General features: G+C 44.7%; 2 protein-coding genes across 3 annotated transcripts in view; one reads left to right on the top strand and one right to left on the bottom strand.

Moving 5' to 3' along the window:
• The window catches only part of LOC141094192 (uncharacterized), a 580,189-nt gene that overhangs the window by 425,459 nt on the left and 129,620 nt on the right, over window positions 1-25,110 (top strand). The gene's annotated exons all lie outside the window — the stretch shown is intronic.
• The window catches only part of LOC141093938 (uncharacterized), a 111,510-nt gene that overhangs the window by 74,102 nt on the left and 12,298 nt on the right, over window positions 1-25,110 (bottom strand). Inside the window, 6 exon segments of the mRNA XM_073579619.1 lie at window positions 9,470-10,752; window positions 23,890-23,980; window positions 24,179-24,276; window positions 24,360-24,483; window positions 24,587-24,766; window positions 24,896-25,045. Coding sequence (XP_073435720.1) covers window positions 9,470-10,752; window positions 23,890-23,980; window positions 24,179-24,276; window positions 24,360-24,483; window positions 24,587-24,766; window positions 24,896-24,973 — 1,854 coding nt within the window. The 5' untranslated portion in view covers window positions 24,974-25,045.

Here is a 25,110-nt window from a genome sequence, read left to right as displayed (position 1 = left end):
CTTGCCCTATCCTGGATCTCCTCATACCTTTCCAACCGCACATTCAGCGTCTCCCACACCACCTCCTCATCCCACCCTCTCTCTGTTGGAGTCCCCCAAGGCTGTTTTAGGACCCCTACTCTTCTCAATCTATACACTTGGTCTGGGGCAACTCAAAGTCCCACGGATTCCACTACCACCTTTATGCTGATGACACCCAGATCTACCTCTCTGGCCCAGACGTCACCTCTCTGCTGTCCAGAATCCCAGAGTGTCTATCAGCCATATCCTCCTTCTTCTCCTCTCGCTTCCTCAAACTCAATGTAGACAAATCTGAACTCATCATCTTTCCTCCATCTCACAGATCTTCCTTACCCGACCTAGCTATAACAATTAATGACATCACACTTTCCCCAGTACCAGATGTCCGCTACCTCGGAGTAACCTTTGATTCTGCCCTGTCCTTCAAACCGCACATCCAAGCTATTTCTACCTCCTGTCGCCTCCAGCTCAAAAATATTTCCAGAATTCGTCCTCTCCTCAACCCTCAATCTACTAAAATGCTTGTGCATGCCCTCATCATCTCCCGCCTCGACTACTGCAACATCCTTTTCTGTGGTCTCCCTGCTAACACCCTCGCACCTCTCCAGTCCATCCTTAACTCTGCCGCCAGACTAATTCATCTCTCTCCTCGCTACTCCTCCGCTTCTCCCCTCTGCAAATCTCTTCACTGGCTCCCATTCCCTCAGCACATCCAGTTCAAATTACTAATACTGACTTACAAGGCCATCTATAACCTGTCTCCCCCATGTCTCTGAACTAATCTCCCGATTCCTTCCCTCACGTAATCTCCGGTTCTCCCAAGACCTCCTACTCTCCTCCACACTTATTCGCTCCTCACCCAACCGCCTCCAAGACTTCTCCCGAATAGCCCCTATTCTCTGGAATTCTTTGCCCCAACAACTCCGACTATCAACCACATTTGGATCCTTCAGACGGGACCTGAAAACCCACCTCTTCAAGAAAGCTTACAGCCTGCAATGACCCCGCTACCTCCTTCTCTCTCACCACTACTGGTGATATCACCTCAATATATACAGCACTAGGATATCCACTTCCCAAATTGTATAACCAGCCAATGGATAGAATATTTAAAATATACCTTTTATTAGTTAATATAAAATAAAGTGCAAGGTGCTCAAGTTACGTTAAACACAACAAAGAAGAATGCATAAATGAAAAAAGCTAGTATTGCCCATCGTTACTAGGTATCCCAATTTCTCAAGCATATTCATTGGGTACTTGAAATCAATCAAAAACAGCTGACCTCTTCTAAAGACATAAAGTACATAGTTCTCAAAATAGTCTCTAGGCTTATCATATCATAGCATTGGCCGTCTTTTATTGGAAACCGGTGTCATGCCATCAATATGTTCCCAAATATGGCATACCCGTTTCCCTCTCCTCATCAGGAGTACTATATATTACAGGGTACAATACTGCTATACAGCATAAAACAGAACCACATAGCCTCAGTTATCGCATTTGCTGCGGGTTCTATGGCACATATATAGTATATCAGATAGAAATGTATCATGTGTCCTAATAAAGATATAATCCCGCATACCCTTCATCTATATCAGTAACAAATCTGAATCCACCAGGTATGCATAAATATCTTAGATAGACCGTCTCTTATATAGTGAGACCAATATCTGGACACCAAAGTATTAAATAAACACGGAACAATCTCACCCAAATAACAGGGGCATTCTCTGATTGATTGCCATCTCCGTGACTAGTGAGCGCGATACCCCTTTCTCCCGACATGTTTCGTCCAATCTCATCAGGGGAGTCAAGTGGGGTTCATCTGAATGGTGTATCACGCATGGCCGTTCTATACTTCATCCGACATTATGTGTACATACACTCATGCATGCCTCCTTTTAAATGTTGGCGCCGTGGCGTCTCGGGAAGCCGACACTTCCGGTCCCTGATCCACCTCACATCCTGTGTTCAGGTCGCGCGCATCATCAGTGTGCTCGCTCAACAGAGCGCGTCACACGCTGAGAGCGCGTCTACCACCAACTGGGCATGCGCACATAGCGCTGCCCGCTCCAAAGGGAGAATGATATATATACATTATATTATAATGGCGCTATTTAATTGCGGCATCAGACAGCCCCTGTTGCACTACATATGCGCCTATCATTACCATCCATACAACAGCAAAATATCATCTCATGCTAATTGTGGGAGCCCTTTAGAGTTTTAATTCTTGGAGATATTACCATATTTTGGAGTATCCCCTACTTCAATCATGTGCAGGAATTCATATATAAGGGATTACTTCCATGTTTAATCAGGGGTTTTAGTTAGTACAGCTGCAGAATCAACAGACCCCTTCAGAGATATATCAGTTCTAGAAAAACAGGCAGTTATGAAAATTATTGCTATGACAGTACCGACTCACTTTGACCAGATGGGCCTTATTACCACCGAAAAGTGAAAGGGGGTGCCACTACATTCTCCCTACAAGTTCCTAGACTACCTCTCCCTACCTACCGCGGAGATTGGCACCCTAAGACCTGCGCAGATGGCGTCCCCACTCAACGTCGGCTGTCCCTCACTGCTGACCCTACTAATCCCTTTGCTAGATGAAAGATACAAAGGATAGTTGATCATTAAGGCCCTTTGGATATGTAGTTTGTAACCAGAAGATCCATTTTGTTTCCTTTTGGAGGATCATCTGGTCCCAATTGCCCCCACGTATGGGTGGTTTTATTTTGTCAATACCCATAAGGCCCATCTGGTCAAAGTGAGTCGGTACTGTCATAGCAATAATTTTCATAACTGCCTGTTTTTCTAGAACTGATATATCTCTGAAGGGGTCTGTTGATTCTGCAGCTGTACTAACTAAAACCCCTGATTAAACATGGAACTAATCCCTTATATATGAATTCCTGCACATGATTGAAGTAGGGGATACTCCAAAATATGGTAATATCTCCAAGAATTAAAACTCTAAAGGGGCTCCCACAATTAGCATGAGATGATATTTTGCTGTTGTATGGATGGTAATGATAGGCGCATATGTAGTGCAACAGGGGCTGTCTGATGCCGCAATTAAATAGCGCCATTATAATATAATGTATATATATCATTCTCCCTTTGGAGCGGGCAGCGCTATGTGCGCATGCCCAGTTGGTGGTAGACACGCTCTCAGCGTGTGACGCGCTCTGTTGAGCGAGCACACTGATGATGCGCGCGACCTGAACACAGGATGTGAGGTGGATCAGGGACCGGAAGTGTCGACTTCCCGAGACGCCACGGCGCCAACATTTAAAAGGAGGCATGCATGAGTGTATGTACACATAATGTCGGATGAAGTATAGAACGGCCATGCGTGATACACCATTCAGATGAACCCCACTTGACTCCCCTGATGAGATTGGACGAAACGCGTCGGGAGAAAGGGGTATCGCGCTCACTAGTCACGGAGATGGCAATCAATCAGAGAATGCCCCTGTTAATTGGGTGAGATTGTTCCGTGTTTATTTAATACTTTGGTGTCCAGATATTGGTCTCACTATATAAGAGACGGTCTATCTAAGATATTTATGCATACCTGGTGGATTCAGATTTGTTACTGATATAGATGAAGGGTATGCGGGATTATATCTTTATTAGGGCACATGATACATTTCTATCTGATATACTATATATGTGCCATAGAACCCGCAGCAAATGCGATAACTGAGGCTATGTGGTTCTGTTTTATGCTGTATAGCAGTATTGTACCCTGTAGTATATAGTACTCCTGATGAGGAGAGGGAAACGGGTATGCCATATTTGGGAACATATTGATGGCATGACACCGGTTTCCAATAAAAGACGGCCAATGCTATGATATAATAAGCCTAGAGACTATTTTGAGAACTATGTACTTTATGTCTTTAGAAGAGGTCGGCTGTTTTTGACTGATTTCAAGTACCCAATGAATATGCTTGAGAAATTGGGATACCTAGTAACGATGGGCAATACTAGCTTTTTTCATTTATGCGTTCTTCTTTGTTGTGTTTAACGTAACTTGAGCACCTTGCACTTTATTTTATATTAACTAATAAAAGGAATATTTTAAATATTCTATCCATTGGCTGATATCACCTCAACCAACACCGGAACTGCTGCAACCCCCCTACCTACTGTCTCCTTCCCCACCATCCTGTAGCATGTAAGTCCGAAAGGGCAGGGTCCTCTCTCCCCTCTGTATCAGTCTGTCATTGTTAGTTTGTTTACTGTAAGTGACATCTGTAAATTGTATGTAACCCCTTCTCATGTACAGCACCATGGAATCAATGGTGCTATATAAATAATAAAAATAATGCACCTTTTCTGGGCAGCTGCAGGCTGCTATTTTTAGGCTGGGGGCCTATATCAATGGCCCCTTACCAGTCTAAGAATACCTGCCCCCAGCTGTCTGCTTTAGCAAGGCTGGTTATCAATGAGGGGGACCCCACGCTTTTTTTTTTTTTTTTATGTAAATAATTAAAAATAAGGTGTGGGGACCCCTCTATTCTCGATAACGAACCTTGCTGAAGCTGACAGCTGAGGGTTGCAGCCCCCAGCTGAGAGTTTTGCCTGGCTGGTTATAGAAAATACAGGGGAACCCATGCCGGGGTTTTTATTCATTGTTATATCGCAGGCGGTGGGCGAGGAATACCCCCATCATTCACTCCTGCTGTCACGGTTATTAGTAGCAGCAGCTTTAGGCTGAAGGGAGTAATAGTCCAAAAAACCCGCACCTGCTGTCATCATTCTCCTCTGCTTGCACCGACAGAGCAGGGGAGAACGATGAGAGCCGTTTTTAACACACTGGGCCGGGTAACAGTGCTTACTGTAGTGTTTCTTCCCAGCAACGATGCATGTCACACGGATGATATCCTTGTGTGTTCTCCATATACACACATGCGGGACGTTTTGCCGCCGGTAAAAAACGGACATATCTACTTGTGGGACACACGGTCCATGGAAACAAACTGACGTGCACAGACCTATTTATTTGAATGGGTCTACGTGTGTCAGTGTCTCCGGTACGTGTGAAAACTGTCACCACATGTAACAGAGACATGGATGTGTGAAAGAGGCTAAAAGCTGAGGAGGGAGAGAAGAGCGATTCTCCTCCTCCTCTGAAGGGATGGATAGTGATTGGTGGAGGAAACTGTTGCTGAGCTGCCTCCACCAATCACATATCCATCCCTGCAAACTATTTAATGTTGCGACTACGGTATTCACAAGTCCGAGATCCTTTTATTGACTACCACCTCTCTCTTCTTTCAGAATACATCCATGTATACAGTAAGTGGGTGTATTCCTGAGGATAAGGGGGGTGGTAGTCACAATATACGGTACTGCAGGCACTGTACTTTAATTCACAGATCCCCCATAACAGAGCGTCATCCACAGATAATATTGTTGTATTTTATTATTGGTTTTTGCACACATCTGACTCAAAAATATTTTTTTTTCTTATTTTCCTCTCTAAAATCTAGGTGCGTCTTATAAAGCGAAAAATATTGCACCTGTTCCTATGATATACATTGAGCAGCAGAATTAACACACTAGGAAAGTATACAGCGAAAAATAGGGTATGTTCTTTGCGTGCGTGGATGTAACCTTCTTGCCAGTGAGCGACCACATTTATCTGCGAATTCGTACGAGTACCTTCTCATACGATCTTGGTAGTTTCTATACGTTTCATCTATTAACGACTCTAGCTTCTTTCTTTTTTCAATCAGATCATTTCTATTGAACACAGCAAAAAATTACCAACATTTTGTTTTTCTTATACAAATTGTGAGGAAAAACAATAAAAAGAAAGAAAAACCAGTAAACAATACAACAACTGGTTACAATTATATAAATCCCAATATCGCTCTATAGTACAATGCTTTGGAATAGTAATTTTACATTTGTACAGCCAAATATCTGAATACTTCCCGACTAATTATTTTTTTCCCTATTGGGACATCAAAAGAAAAAGAACAGCTCTAAGAAGGGACAATTGTGTGGTCTGAGACCATTATTATTTGCTGACACCTTGGGTATAAGGATATAAATTCCCGGTTTACTGTAAGGAAATGGAGAAACGGTCCAGTATAGGATTTATGAGGGTTTCTGAAGCAATATCTGGGGTAATTACCTATTGTTCCATACGTGTATGGATTTCTTGAGAACGTTCCTTTAACATAAGCTCCCCTTTCCAAGCATAGAGGGATATTTATCCTGGACTTTATTTCTGTTATTGTTGAGGGAGAATTGTCTATCTAATGTAGAGCCATCGACTTTCTGGCTAGAATAATATTCTTTAACTATTAGTATAGGGGAGTCTGGGTCTACGTAGTCTCTCAGGAGTCCTAGGAGACAGATTTTAGGTTCCAACTGAAGTTATATCCCAAATACAGATAGTACAAGAGCGATCCCTCCTTCCAGTAGTCGCCAATATTCCTACGTCATATGCATCAGGTGGGCGTCATAGTGACCACATCTAGGGCATGTGTCATCCGTTCATATGCCCTTTAAATTTCTCACTCTTTGTTTCATTGCAGCCATTTGCTAAATTCAAAACAGTTCATTCTTTTTCACATTAACTTTGCACCCCATCTTGACAAAAAAAAAAAATAAAATCAGAAATGTATAAATTTTTGCAAATTTATTAAAGAAAAACTGATATCACGTGGTCATAAGTATTCAGATCCTTTGCTCAGTATTGAGTAGAAGCACCTTTTGAGCTAGTAGAGCCATGAGTCTTTTGGGAATGATGCAACAAGTTTTTCACACATGGATTTGGGAATCCTCTGCCATTCTTCGATGCAGATTCTCTCCAGTTCCGTCAGGTTGGATGTGAACGTTAGTGGACAGCCATTTTCAGGTCTCTCCAGAGATGCTCAATTGGGTGTAGGTCAAGGCTCTGGCAGGGCCAGTTAAGAATGGTCACAGAGTTGTTCTAAAGCCACTCCTTTATTTTATCTGTTTGCTTAGGGTAATGTCTTGTGGGAAGGTGAACCTTTGTCCAAGTCAGAAGTCCAGAGCACTCTGGAAGAGGTTCTCATCCAGGTTATCTCTGTGCATAGCCGCATTCATGTTTCCTTCAATTGCAACCAGTCGTCCTGTCCCTGCAGCTGAAAACACCCCCATAGCATGATGCTGCCACCACGTTTCACTGTTGGGATTGTATTGGGCAGGTGATGAGCAGAGCCTGGTTTTCTCCACACATACCGCTTAGAATTATCACCAAAAAGTTCTATCTTTGTCTCATCAGACCAGAGAATCTTATTTCTCATAGTCTGCGAGTCCTTCATGTGTTTTTTTTAGCAAACTCTATGCGGGCTTTAATATGTCTTGCACTGAGGAGAGGCTTCCGTCGGGTCACTCTGCCATAAAGGCCCAACTGGTGGAGGGCTGCATTGATAGGAGAAAGTTCCACAAAGTCAACTATCTCCTTACTGCATTTGTGGAGCTAAGTCACAGTGATCTTGGGGTTCTTCTTTACCTCTCTCACCAAGGCTCTTCTCCCACAATTGCTCAGTTTGGCTGGATGGCCAGGTCTAGGACGAATTCTGGTGATCCCAAACTTCTTCCATTTAAGAATTATGGAGGCCACTGTGCCCTTAGGAACCTTGAGTACTGCAGAAATTCTTTTGGAATCTTGGCCAGATCTGTGCCTTGCCTTTACAAATCAAATCCTATCAGTTTAATTAAACACAGCTGGACTCCAATTAAGAAATAGAACCATCTCAAGGAGATCACAAAAAAATGGTCATCATGTGACTTAAATATGAGTGTCTGAGCAAAGGATCTGAATACTTATGACCATGTGATATCAGTTTCTCTTTAATAAATTTGCAAAAAATTTCTACATTTTTTTTTTAGTGAACATGGGGTGCAGAGTGTATATTAATGAGAAAAAATTGAACTTTTTTGAATGTACCAAATGGCTGCTATGAAACAAAGAGTGAAAAATTTAAAGGGGTCTGAAAACTTTCCGTACCCACTGTATATGCTGTTCTAAGATATGAACCGAGACATTTTATAAAGTGGGAGAGGGGAACATTAAAATCTTTCTATATCTAATTATATGCTTAAAAAAATAAGTAATCAATTGCAAACTGTCTCTCTCATCAGGGAAGACGAGATTCATTTCAGGAGCTCATATGATTGGTAATAACAATAATAATAATAGTAATAAATTTTATTTCTATAGCGCCGACATATTCCGCAGCACTTTACATTTCAGAGGAGATTTGTACAGACAATAGACATTACAGCATAACAATAATCACATAGATTATAACAAATACTAAGAGGAATGAGGGCCCTGCTCGCAAGCTTACAATCTATGAGGAAAAAGGGGAAACACGAAAGGTGGGTGTTGGTAGGTTCCTTTCCCATCTGGGTGCATCATCATAAAGTTCCTGATCCATTAATCTTTTTCTGCAACTTTCTGTGGCAGTGGTGGAGCAGGTGGCCAGTCATATATGGATTCTGGGAATGTCCAGGGTATCATAGAATGGTTTCGCTTGGATCTTTAAAAGTATACATTGTTCCCCCAGGAGCACATCAGGCCATTTTCTCAGATGGCATCAAGTATTGGCTTCAATACCGCTTTGTTAGGAAGTGTCATTCAGGATAGATCTGTGAGCAATTGTATGCGTTTTCCATTTCAATCAACACAGACCAAACTCCCTTGATTTCCTCATAATGGGTTCTTTTACATTGAAAAAAAAAATGTGTGACAGATAATGTCTTTTGGACAAGATATCTCTTTGAGATATTATTGAATAATGACCACAGTGTTTGCATAACCGCTTGTGCATTGATGCCTTCAGGTATACCCCTTACCCGAATATTATTGTGATTTTCTTTGTCTTCAACCATATTATACAGACTGTTTATTTGCTAGCTGTGAAGATCTACTGTTTATGAACATTTTGATGGCCCAAGACTTGTACGACATCATTCTGTAATCTATGTACCATGTCAGCTGTGATAGGCTAGAAGTGAGGGAACATATTTCAGTTTATGTGGTCTCCATCCTCTGTATATATTTCTCAATGTCTTGATTAGTAAGGAAACACACAATATGATGTTTCAAATCAATTATGGCGTTCCCCATATCAGAATCTCCGGTGGCTTGGGGGGGTTAAATTTCCCTGTGAAGCAAGCACTGCTCAGTATGTGACCTTCAGAGACAGTACATGGGAGATTGGTGGAGCTGTTTTCTTGTGAGGCCGACATTGAGAGGAGAAGATGGTGCAGAACTTACAGGCGTGAGTTGTCAGGCATCATGAGGGATAAGATTGCTTCTTTTTCCACTTTGAGGTGAGGCAGTATTGGCACCGGAGTGAGAAGAGGAGTCCTTAAATAAAAAAGGCTTCTACCCTGTGTGAGTTTTCTGGTGACTAAGAAGAGATGATTTATGCCCAAAACATTTTCCACATTCTTAACATGAAAAAGGCTTCTGCCCTGTGTGGGTTCTTTGGTGTCTATTGAGAAGGCATTTCCAGACAAAACATTTCCCACATTCTGAACATGAAAATGGCTTCTCCACTGTGTGTATTCTCTGGTGCCTAACAAATACTGAGCTCTCTGCAAAACATTTCCCACATTCTTTACAGTAAAAAGGCTTCTCCGCTGTGTGCTTTCTCTGATGTTTGCTAAGACCTGATTTCTCAACAAAACATTTTTCACATACTGAACATGAAAATGGCTTCTCCCCTGTGTGGGTTCGATGGTGACTATCAAGAGAGGCTTTCTGTACAAAACATTTCCCACATTCTGAACAAGAAAAAGGCTTCTCCCCTGTGTGGGTTCTCTGGTGATTATCAAGAAGGTATTTCCGTAGAAAACATTTCCCACATTCTAAACAAGAAAAAGGCTTCTCCCCTGTGTGGGTTCTCTGGTGATTATCAAGATGGTCTTTCCGTACAAAACATTTCCCACATTCTAAACAAGAAAAAGGCTTCTCCCCTGTGTGGGTTCTCTGGTGATTATCAAGATGGTATTTCCGTAGAAAACATTTCCCACATTCTAAACAAGAAAAAGGCTTCTCCCCTGTGTGGGTTTTCTGGTGATTATCAAGATGGGCTTTCCGTAGAAAACCTTTCCCACATTCTAAACAAGAAAAAGGCTTCTCCCCTGGGTGGGTTGTCTGGTGAATATCAAGATGGGCTTTCCGTAGAAAACATTTCCCACATTCTAAACAAGAAAAAGGCCTCTCCCCTGTGTGAGCTCTCTGGTGCCTATCAAGATGCTCTTTCCGCTTAAAACATTTCTCACATTCTGAACATGAAAAAGGCTTGTCCTCTGTATGAGTTCTCTGGTGCTTAAACAAATCTGATTTCTGGTTAAAACATCTCCCGCACTTGGAACAAGAAAATCTATTCTCCACTGTGTTAATTTTTTGATGTTTAAGCAAAGACTTTTTGTGGTGAAAAATATTTCCATATTCTGAACATGAAAATGACTTCTTTGCTTTAGGAGCAATTCGTTTTTTAATGCTTAGTTTGTGACTTTGATTTTCCTTAGTAGTCGGCAAAGAATCAGAAGAAAGGACCTGTTTCAAAGGATCAGATGACAGATTGTTGTTGTAAAGAGATGATGGTAGATCTGGAGTAATGGCATTCATTTCAGTTGTATCCTGTGGGATCTCAAGATCATCGGATTTAAAAATTGATGATGTCAGCTGTCCCCCTGATCTCCTGGTACAGTCATCTGCCAAGAATAAAACCAATTATTAAATAAAAAAAGTTTTGAATTTTATATTTTTAGCATTTCTACTTAAACGTTCAGTAAAAATGGTTATGTAAAAAATATTCAATTATTCACCAAGACAATGCCAGTTCACAGTCTAATAGAAAACTTCATAGGATAAACCAGTGGAGCGTGGTGTTCAACTGTTTTTTAATTCTGCCTCCCAAATTTTGGAATAAAAAGACACCAAACAAAGTAATGTAGGCAAAAATAACACTAATAAAATCTTCTATTCCTCTCGTAAAAAAACAAGTCACCACTCAGGTCCTTGAGTGAGGACTTGAAAAAAGTCTTAGTTTGACGGGTAACAGGATTTTTATAAACCCATGATAGCACAAGAGAGGGGATCCGCTCACCAAGGACAGGAAACCTACAGGCTAAAAAGGCGGAACTTCTCCCTTGCATAAGTTGGATCAAACAACATGAGACCTCCAAAAGTTATTAAAATAAAAACATAAAACAACTAACACCACCTAATAAACTAAAAGGTGTGGAAACACAAAGCTAGAGAAAGAGAAAGGAGTGCTCACCCACACATAATAGAAGGGAATATAAGGGTCATGGGGTATGGAAAAATCCTGCTACCGGTATGCAACTAAGACTTTATCGATCACTCATTACACCACCACGAGAGATTTACAGATAAATATAATAAATCTAGGGTTGGTCCAGCACCTGGATCACCCTTCTCCCAAAGGTGAGGTTGGAGGATGCACCCATATCCAGTCTATAGTGCCTATGGAAGGTAGAAAGAGGAACAGGTTGCTGTCTTACTGTTACAGCCTCCGTCGCGCGCCCTGCCACGGCCCCCGCTGCGCGCTCCTATACTTACCTCCCTGCGCCGCAGCCTCTCTCCCTTCTCCGTCGGCGGCGGCGTCATCTTCTGACCGGCCCGCGGCCTGTGACGTCACTGCGAGCCCTGCGCATGTGCCATAGGCCGCGGCCGGCCCTCCCCGCCTGGTCTTATACTCCGGCAGTGCCCTGACCCGGTAGCGCCGCCGGACCAATGAGGGCAGATCCTCGGCTATATCAGGCCGCCCTCCTATAATGGAGGCGCCTGATCGTTGATGTGTAGTCAGCTCTAGGCACCCGTGACTAAACGTGCCTGTTCCTGCAGTCCTACTCCGATCCTGCCTACCCGTGCCTGTTCCTGCAGTCCTACTCCGATCCTGCCTACCCGTGCCTGTTCCTGCAGTCCTACTCCGGTCCTGCCTACCCGTGCCTTTTCCTGCAGTCCTATTCCGGTCCTGCCTACCCGTGCCTGTTCCTGCAGTCCTACTCCGGTCCTGCCTACCCGTGCCTGTTCCTGCAGTCCTACTCCGGTCCTGCCTACCCGTGCCTGTTCCTGCAGTCCTACTCCGGTCCTGCCTACCTGTGCCTACTCGTGCCTGTTCCTGCAGGCCTACTCCGGTCCTGCCTACCCGTGCCTGTTCCTGCAGTCCTACTCCGGTCCTGCCCACCCGTGCCTAATTCCTGCCGTCTCACTCCAGTCCATTCCGAGCCGCCCCTCTTGGTTTCGGCTGCCGTGGCATTCAAACCCCTGGGCCTGCTCCTAACGGTCCCTGCATAGGGGTCGGTCCCACCAGGTTGCTTGCCCGGGGCCCCTCGGTGCCACAGTTCAGAGGGTCCACTCCTGGAAACCCGCCTTGCCTAGCACTTACATCTGTCTATCGGGTCGTCCAACCTCTACGCCCAGGAGGATGCCACGGTCCAAGTTGAATGAGCCTTTAGATGTTATGGTGCCACCTTGCCACTTGTTAAGTTAGAGAAATGGCCTCTCTAACCCAGCTAGCAAGTGTGGGTTTTGATGCTTTACACCTTTTCCAAAAACTCTGGAGGGATAAGAACCATGACCTATTGTTTTTTCAGTCTTTCATAGCAGACAGGTATCTAATTACACATCTCCTAATAACCAAACTATGCAGTTTTTAGTCCTACTGGTTCTTCAAATTGGAACAAAAGGAGGGGAGGTAGGCTGGATCGAGCTTAATAATTACCCTATTGTCTATGATTTGGGTGAAGTGTGGGGCTATAGAAAGAGCATGAATATCACTGACACTTCTGGCTGATGTCAATGCTACCAGCAGAGCTGTTTTAAGCTAAAGAACCTTCAGGAATGCCGATTCCATGGTTTCAAAAGGAGCGTCCGTTAAGGCTGTCAGGACCAGATTTAAGTCCCACCGTACAAAGTTTACCTTAGAAATGGACCTAGATCTTAATGATGCTTTTAATAAATCATGAAACCCAAGAAGCACCGGCCACATCACAGCTGTACAAAGACCCGAGAGCTGCTACGTACACTTTTATGGTACTGAGGTACAAACCTAATTTAAGGCCTTTCTGAAATAATTCCAAGATCTTCCCTACCGGTGGCCCATCTTCGACCCTAGAACTTAAAGAGTATAAAAACTCTCTCCAAGTCCTAGCATATATCCTGGCCATGACTGCTTTCCTACTCTGAAGCAGAGTGGATTCAAGATTTGGGAAAAAACCCTCTCCTGTCAAGTGGGGGCTGGCTGCTTGCAGATGTAACACTGGCCGCTGAGAAGGCAGCTTTGGCACCTCTGGATGAACCCATGGATTGGACATTGACATCCTTCTTTGCCATGAAAACCATGGTCTTTTGAGCCAGGAATGGGCATTCAACACAATCCTTGCTCTGCCCTACCTGATTTTTCTGATGACTATCAGGATCCGGGCTATTGAAGGAAACGCCAATGTCAGGCTGAGGTCTCACAAGATCAGGAATGCGTCTACTACTAGGGGAGCCTCCCTGTGTTACAGGGAACAAAAGACCTTTAGCTTTCTGTTTAGTCTGCTTGCAAAAAAGGTTTTGACTGGGAGATCCCACGTCAGAACTGTCTGATTGAAGATGTCCTGACTCAGCTCCCACTCCTTGTCCTAGAAGATTGCAGCTTAAAGTGTTTTCCTTCCCTTTTATATGAAGAGCAGTCAGGGAGAGACAATGGCCCTCTGCAAGCTGAAATAACAGCTCTGACACCTTCATCCAAGTTTTGGCGATTTATATAAACCAGTGACACTTGATTGTCTGCCAGGATCCTAACATGTTGGCCCTGCAGGGATACAATAAATCTGCCCCAGCAATTCCTTTGCATTTGCTGACAGTGTTTTCTCATTCCTGGTCCATACTCCATGGACTACCTCTCTTCCTAGATGATCCCTTCATCCCGTCAGGCTCACATCCATGGTGACAATTTGTGTGACATCCACAACCCAGGGACCTCCCTGGACAGGTGTGATTCATTCAACCACCACCGAAGAGATTGTACTGCCCATGGGGATAGTGTCATCCTGTCTTTCATGTGCCTCCCAAGAGAAGATTCATTATGTAACACAACCCACTGCAGAATTCTGGAATAGAATTGGGCCCAAAGAACTGCCGGAAAGCATGATGTCAAAGTACTCAGGATAGACAATGCCCTACTAAGGGACATGGAGGTGACTTTTTAAATTTAGTAACCAGCCCAGGCCCTCTAGGGTAACAGTCACCACTTCTAGCTGATTCCTACACTGGTGAGTTACCTACTACCAGGAAATAATCCAGGTATGGAATGATCAAGACATCTTTTTTCTGAATAAGAACCAATAGTTCTGCAACCAACTTTGTGAAGACCCTGGAGCTACCGCCAGCCCAAATTGGAGGGCTTTAAACTGAAAGTGCCTAACCACCCCATCAGTGGCTAATGCAACTCTAAGGTATCTCTGATGTTCCATGTGTATGGGCACCCAATTAGATGTATCTGTAAAATCCAAGACTGCCATGAAACAACCGGGAAACAGCAACTTTATTGCTGATCTAATGGATTCCATTTTAAAGGACTGCACCTTCAGGGATTTGTTTAGTGCCTTCAGATTAACGATCATTCTGCAGGAGTTGTCTGGCTTGGTTATTAGAAAGACAGGGGAGTAGAAACCCCTTCCTCTTTCAGACTCTAGGACTTCGAGAAGGACAGCTTTCTGAACTAAGCCAAGAACCTGTGTCTCTCTTGTTCCAATTCTGGGAAGAACGAGGTGTCAACACAAATCATCCCTGTGGAACCAACAAGATATCTAATCTCAATACTGACCAAATTAGGTCAAGGATCCAGACAATGGTTGAAATGTCCTCCCATACATGGAAGACTAAAGCCCCCGTTACACACTGCGATATCGCTACCAATATCGCTGTAAAGTCACCGATTTGGTGACATTGCAGCGATATTGCTAGCGATATCGCTGCATGTGATACTTACCTCCGACCGGCTCCCCCGCTGGTTATCGCTGATCGCGCGAGAAGCTGCTGGACCATTCCTCGTCGGCCACTTCCTGCTGCGCTTCCTGTGGCGCCGACGAGCAAGGCGTGGAGCCGGGCGGGAGGACGCAGGATTGCCGCGTCTGACAGGTAAGTAGCGACCCCCGTCCCCAGCGATGTCGCTGGTGAGATCTGCCTGTGTGGCAGCTCACTAGCGACCACCTAGCGATGCACCAGCAATCCTGACCGCGTCATATCGCTGGTGCATCGCTAGGTGTAACGGTACCCTAAGGAAAGTCTTCCCCCTACCTGGGCTGGGAGTCATTGACCTGATTTTCTGTCCTCCTGGGAAGAGGTTCCGAACATGAGGCCTTTACCTTTTCTTCTGTGATTTTCCCATTTGTCCTGCTCCTTGAAAGGCCTCCTTTGGACAGTCTTCCTTTTGCACAAGGATTGGTTGTAGTTAGAGACAGAGACTGAGGAATCCCTTCTCGGCATCTCCTGCCTTCTCTATGATCTCATCCAGGCCAGAGAAATATTTACCCTCAGAAGATATGGAACCCAGCCTCGACTTGACCTGGATGTCCTCCAGCCAGCATTTCAGCCATAAAGCACTACTGGCTACATTGGAAGGGGCGCCAACCTTGCTGCCAACCTTATAGAGTCCCCTGACACATCCGACAGGAAAGCCGTTGCCCCCTGCATGAGCAAAATGGTGGCCAAGATGTCATCCCTTGCCACTTTGTCCTTTAACTGGGAACCCAATCTATCCATCCGAATCACCAGGGACCTGGCCGTGCAGGTCACTGCTACTGCCAGTTTCAGGGCACCAGCAGATGTCTCCCAAGTCCCCTTAAGAAAGGTGTCCACTTTTCAATCCACAGAATCCCTGAATGACCCCATATCATCAAAGGGCATAGAAGCCCTTTTGGAATCCTTGGTTATTGCTACGTCTAGTTTAGGGGCTTAGACCCGTAACAATGAAGACTGCTTGTTAAAGGGGTATTTTCTCTTGAAAGAAGGTGGTGGGAGCCCTTCCTTTCTGGCCTCTTCCATTTTTTTGCACTAAAGCACTGATGTTTTCATTCAGTGGGAAGGATCTTAGTTTCGTCTGGTCTAGGCCTCGAAACATTATATCCTGAACTGACTTCTCAGGCATAGTGTCCATAATGCCCATAGTGGATTTGATTGATTTCACTAGCCTAACCACTTCAAGAGTAAAACAAAGGCGCCCTGACCCACTATCTGATAACGAGGTCAGTGAGGATGAAGCACCCCACCCGAGTTAGCACCGTAGCCTGATTTAAAGTAAATGTCAGATATCAGGGAGGCCTCTCTAACCCTTCTATCCTTCTTCCCTTTCTATACGTCTTTCTAAGAGAGGGATGTAAAGGACTCTGCAGTCTCTTTTACGATGACCCTTTAGCCGGTGGTGAAGCTAGAGGTCTCTTTCGTCACTGTCTTCTCTATACAGGATTGACAGAGCCTCTTCTGACAGGAGTAGGGCAATAAAGTCTTACACAGAGCACATCCCTTGGCAATAAAAGTCAAGAAAGAAGGGAAATCACATTACAAAGTGATCTTTCAAATGGTACAGGTTTAAAGGACGGACATGTCTCAGCTGGGAGATCATCCTTGGAGGCTGCGATTCGTCCACCTTGCTGGAACTTCACTGACTGAACCTACTCTCTCTAGCTGATCACCATCTCTCCATGGTCCGGCTGCCCCCTCTACTGACATGGGGACGACAAAGCTCCACTCGCTCCTGAGGCTTCCCATGCTGCTGCTGTAGTGGCTGCTGCTGCTCCAAATTTGTCTCTATGCTGAGGAGAGCTAGGAATTACTGAGAAAATGTGCCAGTTTATGTTAATACTGGCACCTGTGGTCATCGGTACTCCCTGCATTTTCCAATCGTCTGGCTCCTGTCTGACACTCCCCCTCCAGCAGGGAGCGCCTTCTGTATCATTCACACAACTTCCGGTGCGATTCTCCAGTGCGGTTGCCCCCTGGGTGCGTTACCTGTCACGTCACCGGGCACGTCCTTAGGACGTCATCAGCCGTGTCCCCCGGCTGTGTCACCGCTCCTAACTCCAGGTCGGCACTTCCAGTTTCGTCCACGCTGCACTTCATTGTGGGGATTCCAGAACAGGGTAAGCCACCATCTATGCTCACTTCAGCCAAGCCAGAGCCATCCATCCCGTCAGGGGACGCTGCTCACCTCACGCCCGCTCAAATATAAAGACCCCTTGGACCCAAATGGCGCTTCCGGGCATCCTGCGACGGCCAAGCCAGAGAAGGAATTGCTGCCTAAGTCGGCTGGCCAGGACTGGGAAGGAAATTTCCATCTTTTATTTCTTCACAGGTAAGCCTGCACAGGTTCCCTCATCAAGGACAAAAAAAAAAACAAATGATTCGAGGGAGAGGTGCCGCCCATTTGAACTTGCAGGTTTCCTGTCCTTGGTGGGTGGATCCCCTCTTTCATGGTGCTGTCGTGGGTGATCAATAAAACACAAGTTTCCACATTATTAGTTTTTCAAAAGGGTCTTGGAAAGCAACAGGAGTTTCATAAACCAATCAAGCAATATCCGCTATCCCAAAGTCAAATCTCCCCCTCGCTTCTGAGCCTCACAGTGTGTCCAAACCACAATTAGCATCCATGTATTTGGTATTACCATAGTGAGAATAGCCCACTTAATTTATTCTGTACATGTCTCCTGGAGCACAATCTGGGCACTGTGTGTTGGGTTATAAAATGGCAATGGCAAATGTGCAATTTCACAAAAGTGATTGCGGAGTCTAAATAGTCTCTTCTCCTATAGATTAATTCATTGAGGGTTATAATTTTCCAAATGGAGTCACTTTAAGATAATCCTTTAATCGTCCCATCATGGGGAAATTCAGAGCATTACAGCAGCAAGGCAGGAACAAGTACAGATACAGATGCATAAAGGCATTACATTGACAGTAGGTAGGTACATATACGAAAAAAAAGATGCAACCGGACTATCACAACTTTGGATCTATCAGTTCACTGTTTGGGTCGTTCTCCGTTTTGGACAGTGCTGGTTATACAGCCTAACTGCAGCAGGAAGGAAGGACTTTCGATAGCGCTCCCTCTCACATTTAGGATGAAGTAGCCGGTCACTGATAGTACTGCACATCTTTGTCACGGTCTCATGCATGGGATGGGAATCATTCTGCACCATGTAGCTCACCTTGGCCAGTATCCTCCTGTCGCCTACTTCCTGAACTGGATCAAGGGGGCATCCCAGGACAGAGCTGGCCCTTCTAATCAGTTTGTCCAGCCTATTCCTGTCCCTGGTTGATATGCCACTACCCCAGCACGCCACACCAAAGAAGATGACTGATGCCACAACAAAGTTGAAGAAGGATGCAAGGAGTGCCCCCCTAACTCCGAAGGCTCTCAGCCTTCTGAGCAGATAAAGCCTACTTTGGCCCTTCCTATACACTGCATCCAAGTGATGGGCCCAGTCAAGCTTATTATTGAGGATCACACCAAGGTACTTATAGGTGTCGACTATCTCAATGTCATTTCCCTGAATGTTCACCACTACTGGTGGATTTTTTCCCTTGCGAAAGTCCACCACCAATTCCTTGGTCTTCCCGGAATTAATCCTAAGGTGGTTCCTCTGACACCACTCCACAAAAGCTTGGTAAGTATCTCTGTACTCTCTTTCATCTCCTCCTGTGATGAGGCCTACTATTGCAGAGTCATCAGAATACTTCTGCAAGTAGCAGCTAGATGAGTTGCACTTAAAATCCACAGTGTACAGTGTGAAGAGAAAAGGGGCAAGAACTGTACCTTGAGGTGCCCCTGTTTTGCAGATCACCGTGTCTGACACACTGTCCCGAACCTTTACAAACTGAGGTCGGTTCGTGAGGTAGTTAAGGATCCAGGTGGAGAGTTGGAGGTCCACGCCAACAAGGCCCAGCTTGTCTCTCAGTAGACCTGGCTGTATGGTATTAAAAGCACTAGAGAAATCAAAGAACATTATTCTCACAGTGTTCCCAGGTTTCTCCAGGTGAGAGAGTCCTATCTAGAAGGTGGATAATGGCATCATCCACACCAATGCCCGGCCTGAAGGCAAACTGGAGAGGGTCCATATCCGAGCTCACTAGAGGACGGAGACGTGTGAGAACCAATCTCTCTAGTACCTTCATCAGGTGTGATGTCAATGCTACAGGTCTATAGTCATTAAGGTCTTTCAGATAAGGTTTCTTCGGAACTGGTACCACACCCGATAATTTCCACAGTTGTGGTACTATACCTATTCTCGGGCTCATATTGAACAGTTATGTAATGATCTCACTCAGCTGGTGCCCGCAGGTTTTGATTAGCCTTGCACTGATGCCGTTGGACCTGCAGCCTTCAAAACTTTGATCTTATCCAGTTCTTTTGCAACCTGGGTACTTGTGAAGAACAGACCCTGGCTCAGTTGACAAGTTGCAGAAGGGGGTGAGGTTATTGTAGCAGAGAGGTGTGAATGGTATGCAGGGGCAGGAGCAGCCAGTGTGTGATTAAATCTGTTAAAGAATAGATTAAGTTCATTAAGCCCCTCTTTATCTACAACCATCCTGGAGACAGTCTGTCTATGCCCAGATATAGACTTTAGACCCTCCCAGACTTCATGAATCCTTTCCTGTGACAATTTAAGTTCAATCTTTCTCTTATAATTAGCCTTTCCCTGCCTGATTAGATTCTTCAGATCTTTCTGCACCTCTCTCAGCCTGCCCTTGTCACCTGATCTGAAGGCCAACTTCTTCTCTTTGAGAAGAGCCTTTATTCCGGGGCTGATCCATGGTTTATTGTTAGAGAAGCACCTCACTACTTTTGTGGGTACGGTGTTGTCTACACAGAAATTAATGTAGTCCGTTATACAGTGTGTGAGACCATCCATGTCATCACCATAGGAATCTTGCAACACATCCCAAGTGGTTGTTTCAAAGCAGTCTCTCAGAGCATCATCACTCTCCTCAGTCCATATCCTCACTGTGCGAGTGACAGCAGGTTCTCTCTGTACAAGTGGCTTGTACACGGGTTGGAGGTGCACTAGGTTGTGATCCAATCTTCCAAGGGGCGGTAGGGCTGACGAGGCATATTCCCCTCTCACATTGGCAAAGAAGAAGTCCAATATTTTGTTGTCTCTAGTGAGGCAGGTAACATACTGTGTGCAACTGGGTAGTATGGATGCTGGAGACACATGATTGAAGTCTACCGAAACCAGAAGGAGTGCTTGGGGGTGAAGGCACTGCATCATGCTCACTGTGGCTTGTAGGACCTCAGTGGCGGCATCAGCTTTCACAGAAGGGGGGACATATGCAGCTATGATGATTACATGCGATAGTTCCCTCGGTAAATAAAAAGGTCTCATGCCCACAGCTAATAGCTCAATGTCCTTACAGCATGTTTGCTCTTTGACCACGATGTGCCTAGAGTCACACCATCTATCATTCACAAATATCGCCAGCCCTCCCCCTTTCCTCTTACCGCTCTCCCTTGTCCCGTCCGCGCGAATGAGTTTAAAGCCATCCAACGAGACAACAGTGTCCGAAGTACCTTCGGTGAGCCAGGTCTCTGTAAACAGCAACTTACTGCACTCCCTTAATTCCCGATGATGTCTGGTCAGCTCCGACAGTTCGTCCATCTTATTCCCGAGTGACCTCTCATTGCCCATAATGACGGAGGGAAGAGCAGGTCTATAGCGCCTTCTTCTAGCATTCCTGAGGGCTCCAGCTCTGCAACCTCTTCTCTTAGTCCTCCTTATTTCTGGTAGAATGTCCTCTGGTCTATTAGCAGCATGCTGCCTTGCTGTATCCCTAAGCAGCAGTATAGCTTCTCTGGAGTAGACAATAGGGTCTTTTTCAGTTCCTGGATTTCCCAACACAATAGATCCAAGTAAAAACAAGGTAAAAAGTCCATCGATGGTCCAGGTCCTCTTATGGTTTTCCATAGTGCAATGTCCTTTGGAGTAACAATAAAAAAGAGAAAGGAAAAATAGAAAAAATAGAGAAAAAAAAAAAAAAAAAAAAAAGGGGATTTAAGGGGATTTCTACCGCTCTGGTTTTCTGCCATTTTCTCATATTAGTGCTTTTGCAAATGGTGTGTCCTATCTTTTCTGGGATCTTCTCTTGCGACGTCTGCTTCTGTCACCAGGCATCATCTTATTTATTCTGCAGGCAGCGCTGGTGATCGACAAGACTTTGGAACCTCTGGGTGGTGCAGGCTCTGTCCAGCCACTAAGATTAGGGTGCCTGGGACCAGTAGTACCATCCAGTCTGACAGTATGGGTGTGTGGGCTGTCCAGCTGAAGCAATCCAATTCCTGCTTCAGCCAACTGGAAAGCACCACACGCTACTAAAGCTCAAAGCACATTAAATTACATTTCTAGAAGCTGCAAGATACAGCCTTGTTCTCCTCTGCTTCAGACCTCTCTGCTCAGATCCCGGCTTGTGTATTTGCTTCCTGGTTAAAAAAGTTGAAGGGTGATGGGCAAAACTGTGAGTACAGACAATAACACATCTACTGAAATGAACAAGCTAAACAGTCTTCTTTAGCAAAAAAAATAAAAAATGAGTAACTAGTGGTGAAACCTCTCTGGAGTAATTAAGAGTATAGGACTTGGTGGCTCTTGGTAATCTAATCTGTCAAATGTGTTTCTTGAAGAAATGTTGGACATTGAAGGAGAACGTTTATGACAGTGTAAATCTGAGGTGTCTTAAATTTAGATCTTGGGCATTTGAAACAGATAATGGAGACCTTTTGTTAAAGACTACCAGGCATTTGCAGACTCACATACAGTAAAGCACAGGTCACACTTAGCGATGTACCAGCGATCCCGACCAGCGATATGACGCGGTCAGGATCGCTGGTACATCGCTAAGTGGTCGCTAGTGAGCTGCCACTCAGGCAGATCTCACTAGCGACATCGCTGGGGACGGGGGTCGCTACTTACCTGTCACACCAAGCGATCCTGCGTCCTCCCGCCCGGCTCCACGCGTCGCTCGTCCTCACAGCAGGAAGCGCCGCAGGAAGTGACCGACGAGAAACAGTCCAGCCTGTTCTCGCGCGATCAGCGATAATCAGCGGGGGAGCCGGTCGTAGGTATCAGACACAGCGATATCGCTAGCAATATCGCTATAACGTCACTAGTTATAGCGATATTGCTAGCGATATCTCTTAGTGTGACAGGCCCTTAAGTGAAGCAGGGAAATCCCAAAACAAATCATACAAAATAAAAAAACGGGAAAAAAAACCCAAAACATGTTACATCTCCAACAACAACGTTTATGTATAAGGGGAATACGCCAACGTTAAACCGGACTTGATCTCATTTATGGTGGACCATTGGAGCTACTATGAGTCCTGACCAGAAGAGTAGGGAAAAGTGTTAGTGCTCCACATTTCAGGAGAGATTGTGCAGTAATCTGAATTATTTAGGATTGAAAGCATAATGGAATTAATGACATGGAGTGAATCAATATCACCATTACACACTTAACGGGAAACCACTGGGTAAATCTGACATGGAGAAGGACTTGGGGATCCTAGTTAATGATAAACTTACCTGGAGCAGCCAGTGCCAGGCAGCGGCTGCCAAGGCAAACAGGATCATGGGGTGCATAAAAAGAGGTCTGAATACATATGATGAGAGCATTATACTGCCTCTGTACAAATCCCCGGTTAGACCGCACATGGTGTACTGTGTACAGTTTTGGGCACCGATGCTCAGGGAAGTTATAATGGAACTAGAGCGAATGCAAAGGAGGGCAACAAAATTAATAAAGGGGATGGGAGAACTACAATACCCAGAGAGATTAGCAAAATTAGGATTATTTAGTCTAGAAAAAAAGACAACTGAGAGGTGATCTAATAACCATGTATAAGTATACAGTATATGGAGACTATACAAATATCTCTCCGAGGATCTGTTTACACCAAAGAAGGAAGGAATGTGACGGTCACAAGGGGGCATTCTCTGCGTCTGGAGGAGAGAAGGTTTTTCCACTAACAGAAGAGGATTCTTTACTGTTAGGGCAGTGAGAATATGGAATTCCTTGCCTGTGGAGGTGGTGATGGCGATCTTAGTTGAGGGAGTTGAAAAGAGGCCTGGATGTCTTCCTGGAGCATAACAATATAGTATCTTATAGTTATTAGGTTCTTTAGAAGGACTTAGATCTGAGGATTTATTCTGATGGAATATAGGCTGAACTGGATGGACAAATGTCTTTTTTCGGCCTTGCTAACTATGTTACTATGTCATGATAAAGGGAAACTCTGTTGTTAATGTACAGAAATTTACACTTGCCCCTCACTGCACATTTAATGTTGTCGATCATAAAAGTGAAGTTTGGCCAGAAATATTGGACCTGGTCTTGTAGGGACCATATGAGCACATTCAGCAGCACAGAAGGGAGAGAAGGGAGATTCATCCAATAAGATATCAGTGTTCTAGGAAGCCAACAGCATCATTACCCTCCGCTTTCTCTTATCAGTCGTCATAATTTTCTTCAAGTGATTTTCTAACTTGTCAACACATTCTATGAACGCTGTCATTTTACTTTGTAGTTCACAGACCTGGACAAGTAACGGTCAGCTTCTTCTAATCTCAGAGGGTGGAGCCTCCAAAGTTGTAAATTCTTTAACAAAGGGCTTCAATACCTAGAGTCATTTGAACAGTTTTGGGAGGAGGAAAATGTTGTGGTCTAGAGGCAAAATGGTGATCACATGATTGTAATACTGCCGGACTACACGACGGATAAAGCAGTCACAGTCGAATTACTGAGAAGAATCTGTGACTTCTCTGCATTTAGTGGTCACTACTCACCTGGGTAGTCATATGTAGGAATCTCCTCTTTACACCGCTCATCACCCCTCACATATGTCTCTGTAGCATTAATATGGGTCAGATCTTCACCCTGAAACAAATATTGTAAAAGTCACAGACAGATGGAGAAGTCCCATCTATGATCAGCTCTAATCCTGCCATCTCCACCGTTCTCATTACACAAGTATAAAACATATAATACTGGTGGATAAAACAAGACTGAGCACAAGACCTTCACAGCCGTCTACACATCATAGGTGAGATCTCATGACACCTTCTCTCCATCTACCTGATGATCCTGAGGAACATTGGGATCTTCTTGTTTACAGTCCTGTGGAAGAAGAGGACGGGGACATCTCTCTGGTGTTGTCCTCTTACTGGATAGATCTGGAGGAAACACATACAGGGACTGAATTCATTCTTTACATACAGATAATTATAGGCCGTGTGTATTTAGTCTTGTCTATTACCTGGTGATGTGAGGGGCTGGAGAAGCTCCATCATGACGTCCTTGTACAGATCTTTATGTCCTTCTAAATACTCCCACTCCTCCATGGAGAAATAGATGGCAACATCCTGACACCTTATAGGAACCTGACACATACAATGATACTGTCATCCCCCGATCCGTTCATAGCATTACTGTATAATGTCCCAGCATTCCCGTATAATGTCCCAGCATTCCCAGCAGTGTCACCTCTCCAGTCAGCAGCTCAATCATCTTGTAGGTGAGGTCTAGGATCTTCTGACCATTGATGTCCTCATGTATCAGGGGGTGAGGTGGAGGCCCTGTGATTGGGCTCAGGGGTCTTCCCCATCCCTCAGACACAGGGTCCTGACAACGATCACTAGAGGTCTTCTTCACTACTGTGTAATCCTGGTTATGGAGAGACACATTAATAAATCTCACTACAGACATTTCCAGAGTCCTCACCTCTCCAGTTCTGTCCATCTGTTATTCCCATAGATAAGAATGATGTAATGTGACGTCATCAGGATCTCTCACCTCTCCAGTAAGCCGAAAGAGGATCTCTAGGGTGAGGTGTAAAATCCTCTCCGCCATCTTGTCTCTGTCCATATCCATCTTTGATGGGTAAATCAGGAAAACGTTCTTATATAGAAGATCTTCACTGAGAGGATCTGATATTGTAGAGACCTGAATGAGAAGAAGATGAGCCGATGTAACATCATAACAATCCTGTGTAATAATACAATTACTGG

This window comes from Dendrobates tinctorius, unplaced genomic scaffold (assembly GCF_039654945.1).
Source record: "Dendrobates tinctorius isolate UK_male_01 unplaced genomic scaffold, ASM3965494v1 ptg000063l, whole genome shotgun sequence".
In the NCBI taxonomy this organism is placed as follows: Eukaryota; Metazoa; Chordata; class Amphibia; order Anura; family Dendrobatidae; genus Dendrobates; species Dendrobates tinctorius.
This window is presented reverse-complemented; position numbering and strand designations above follow the sequence as displayed.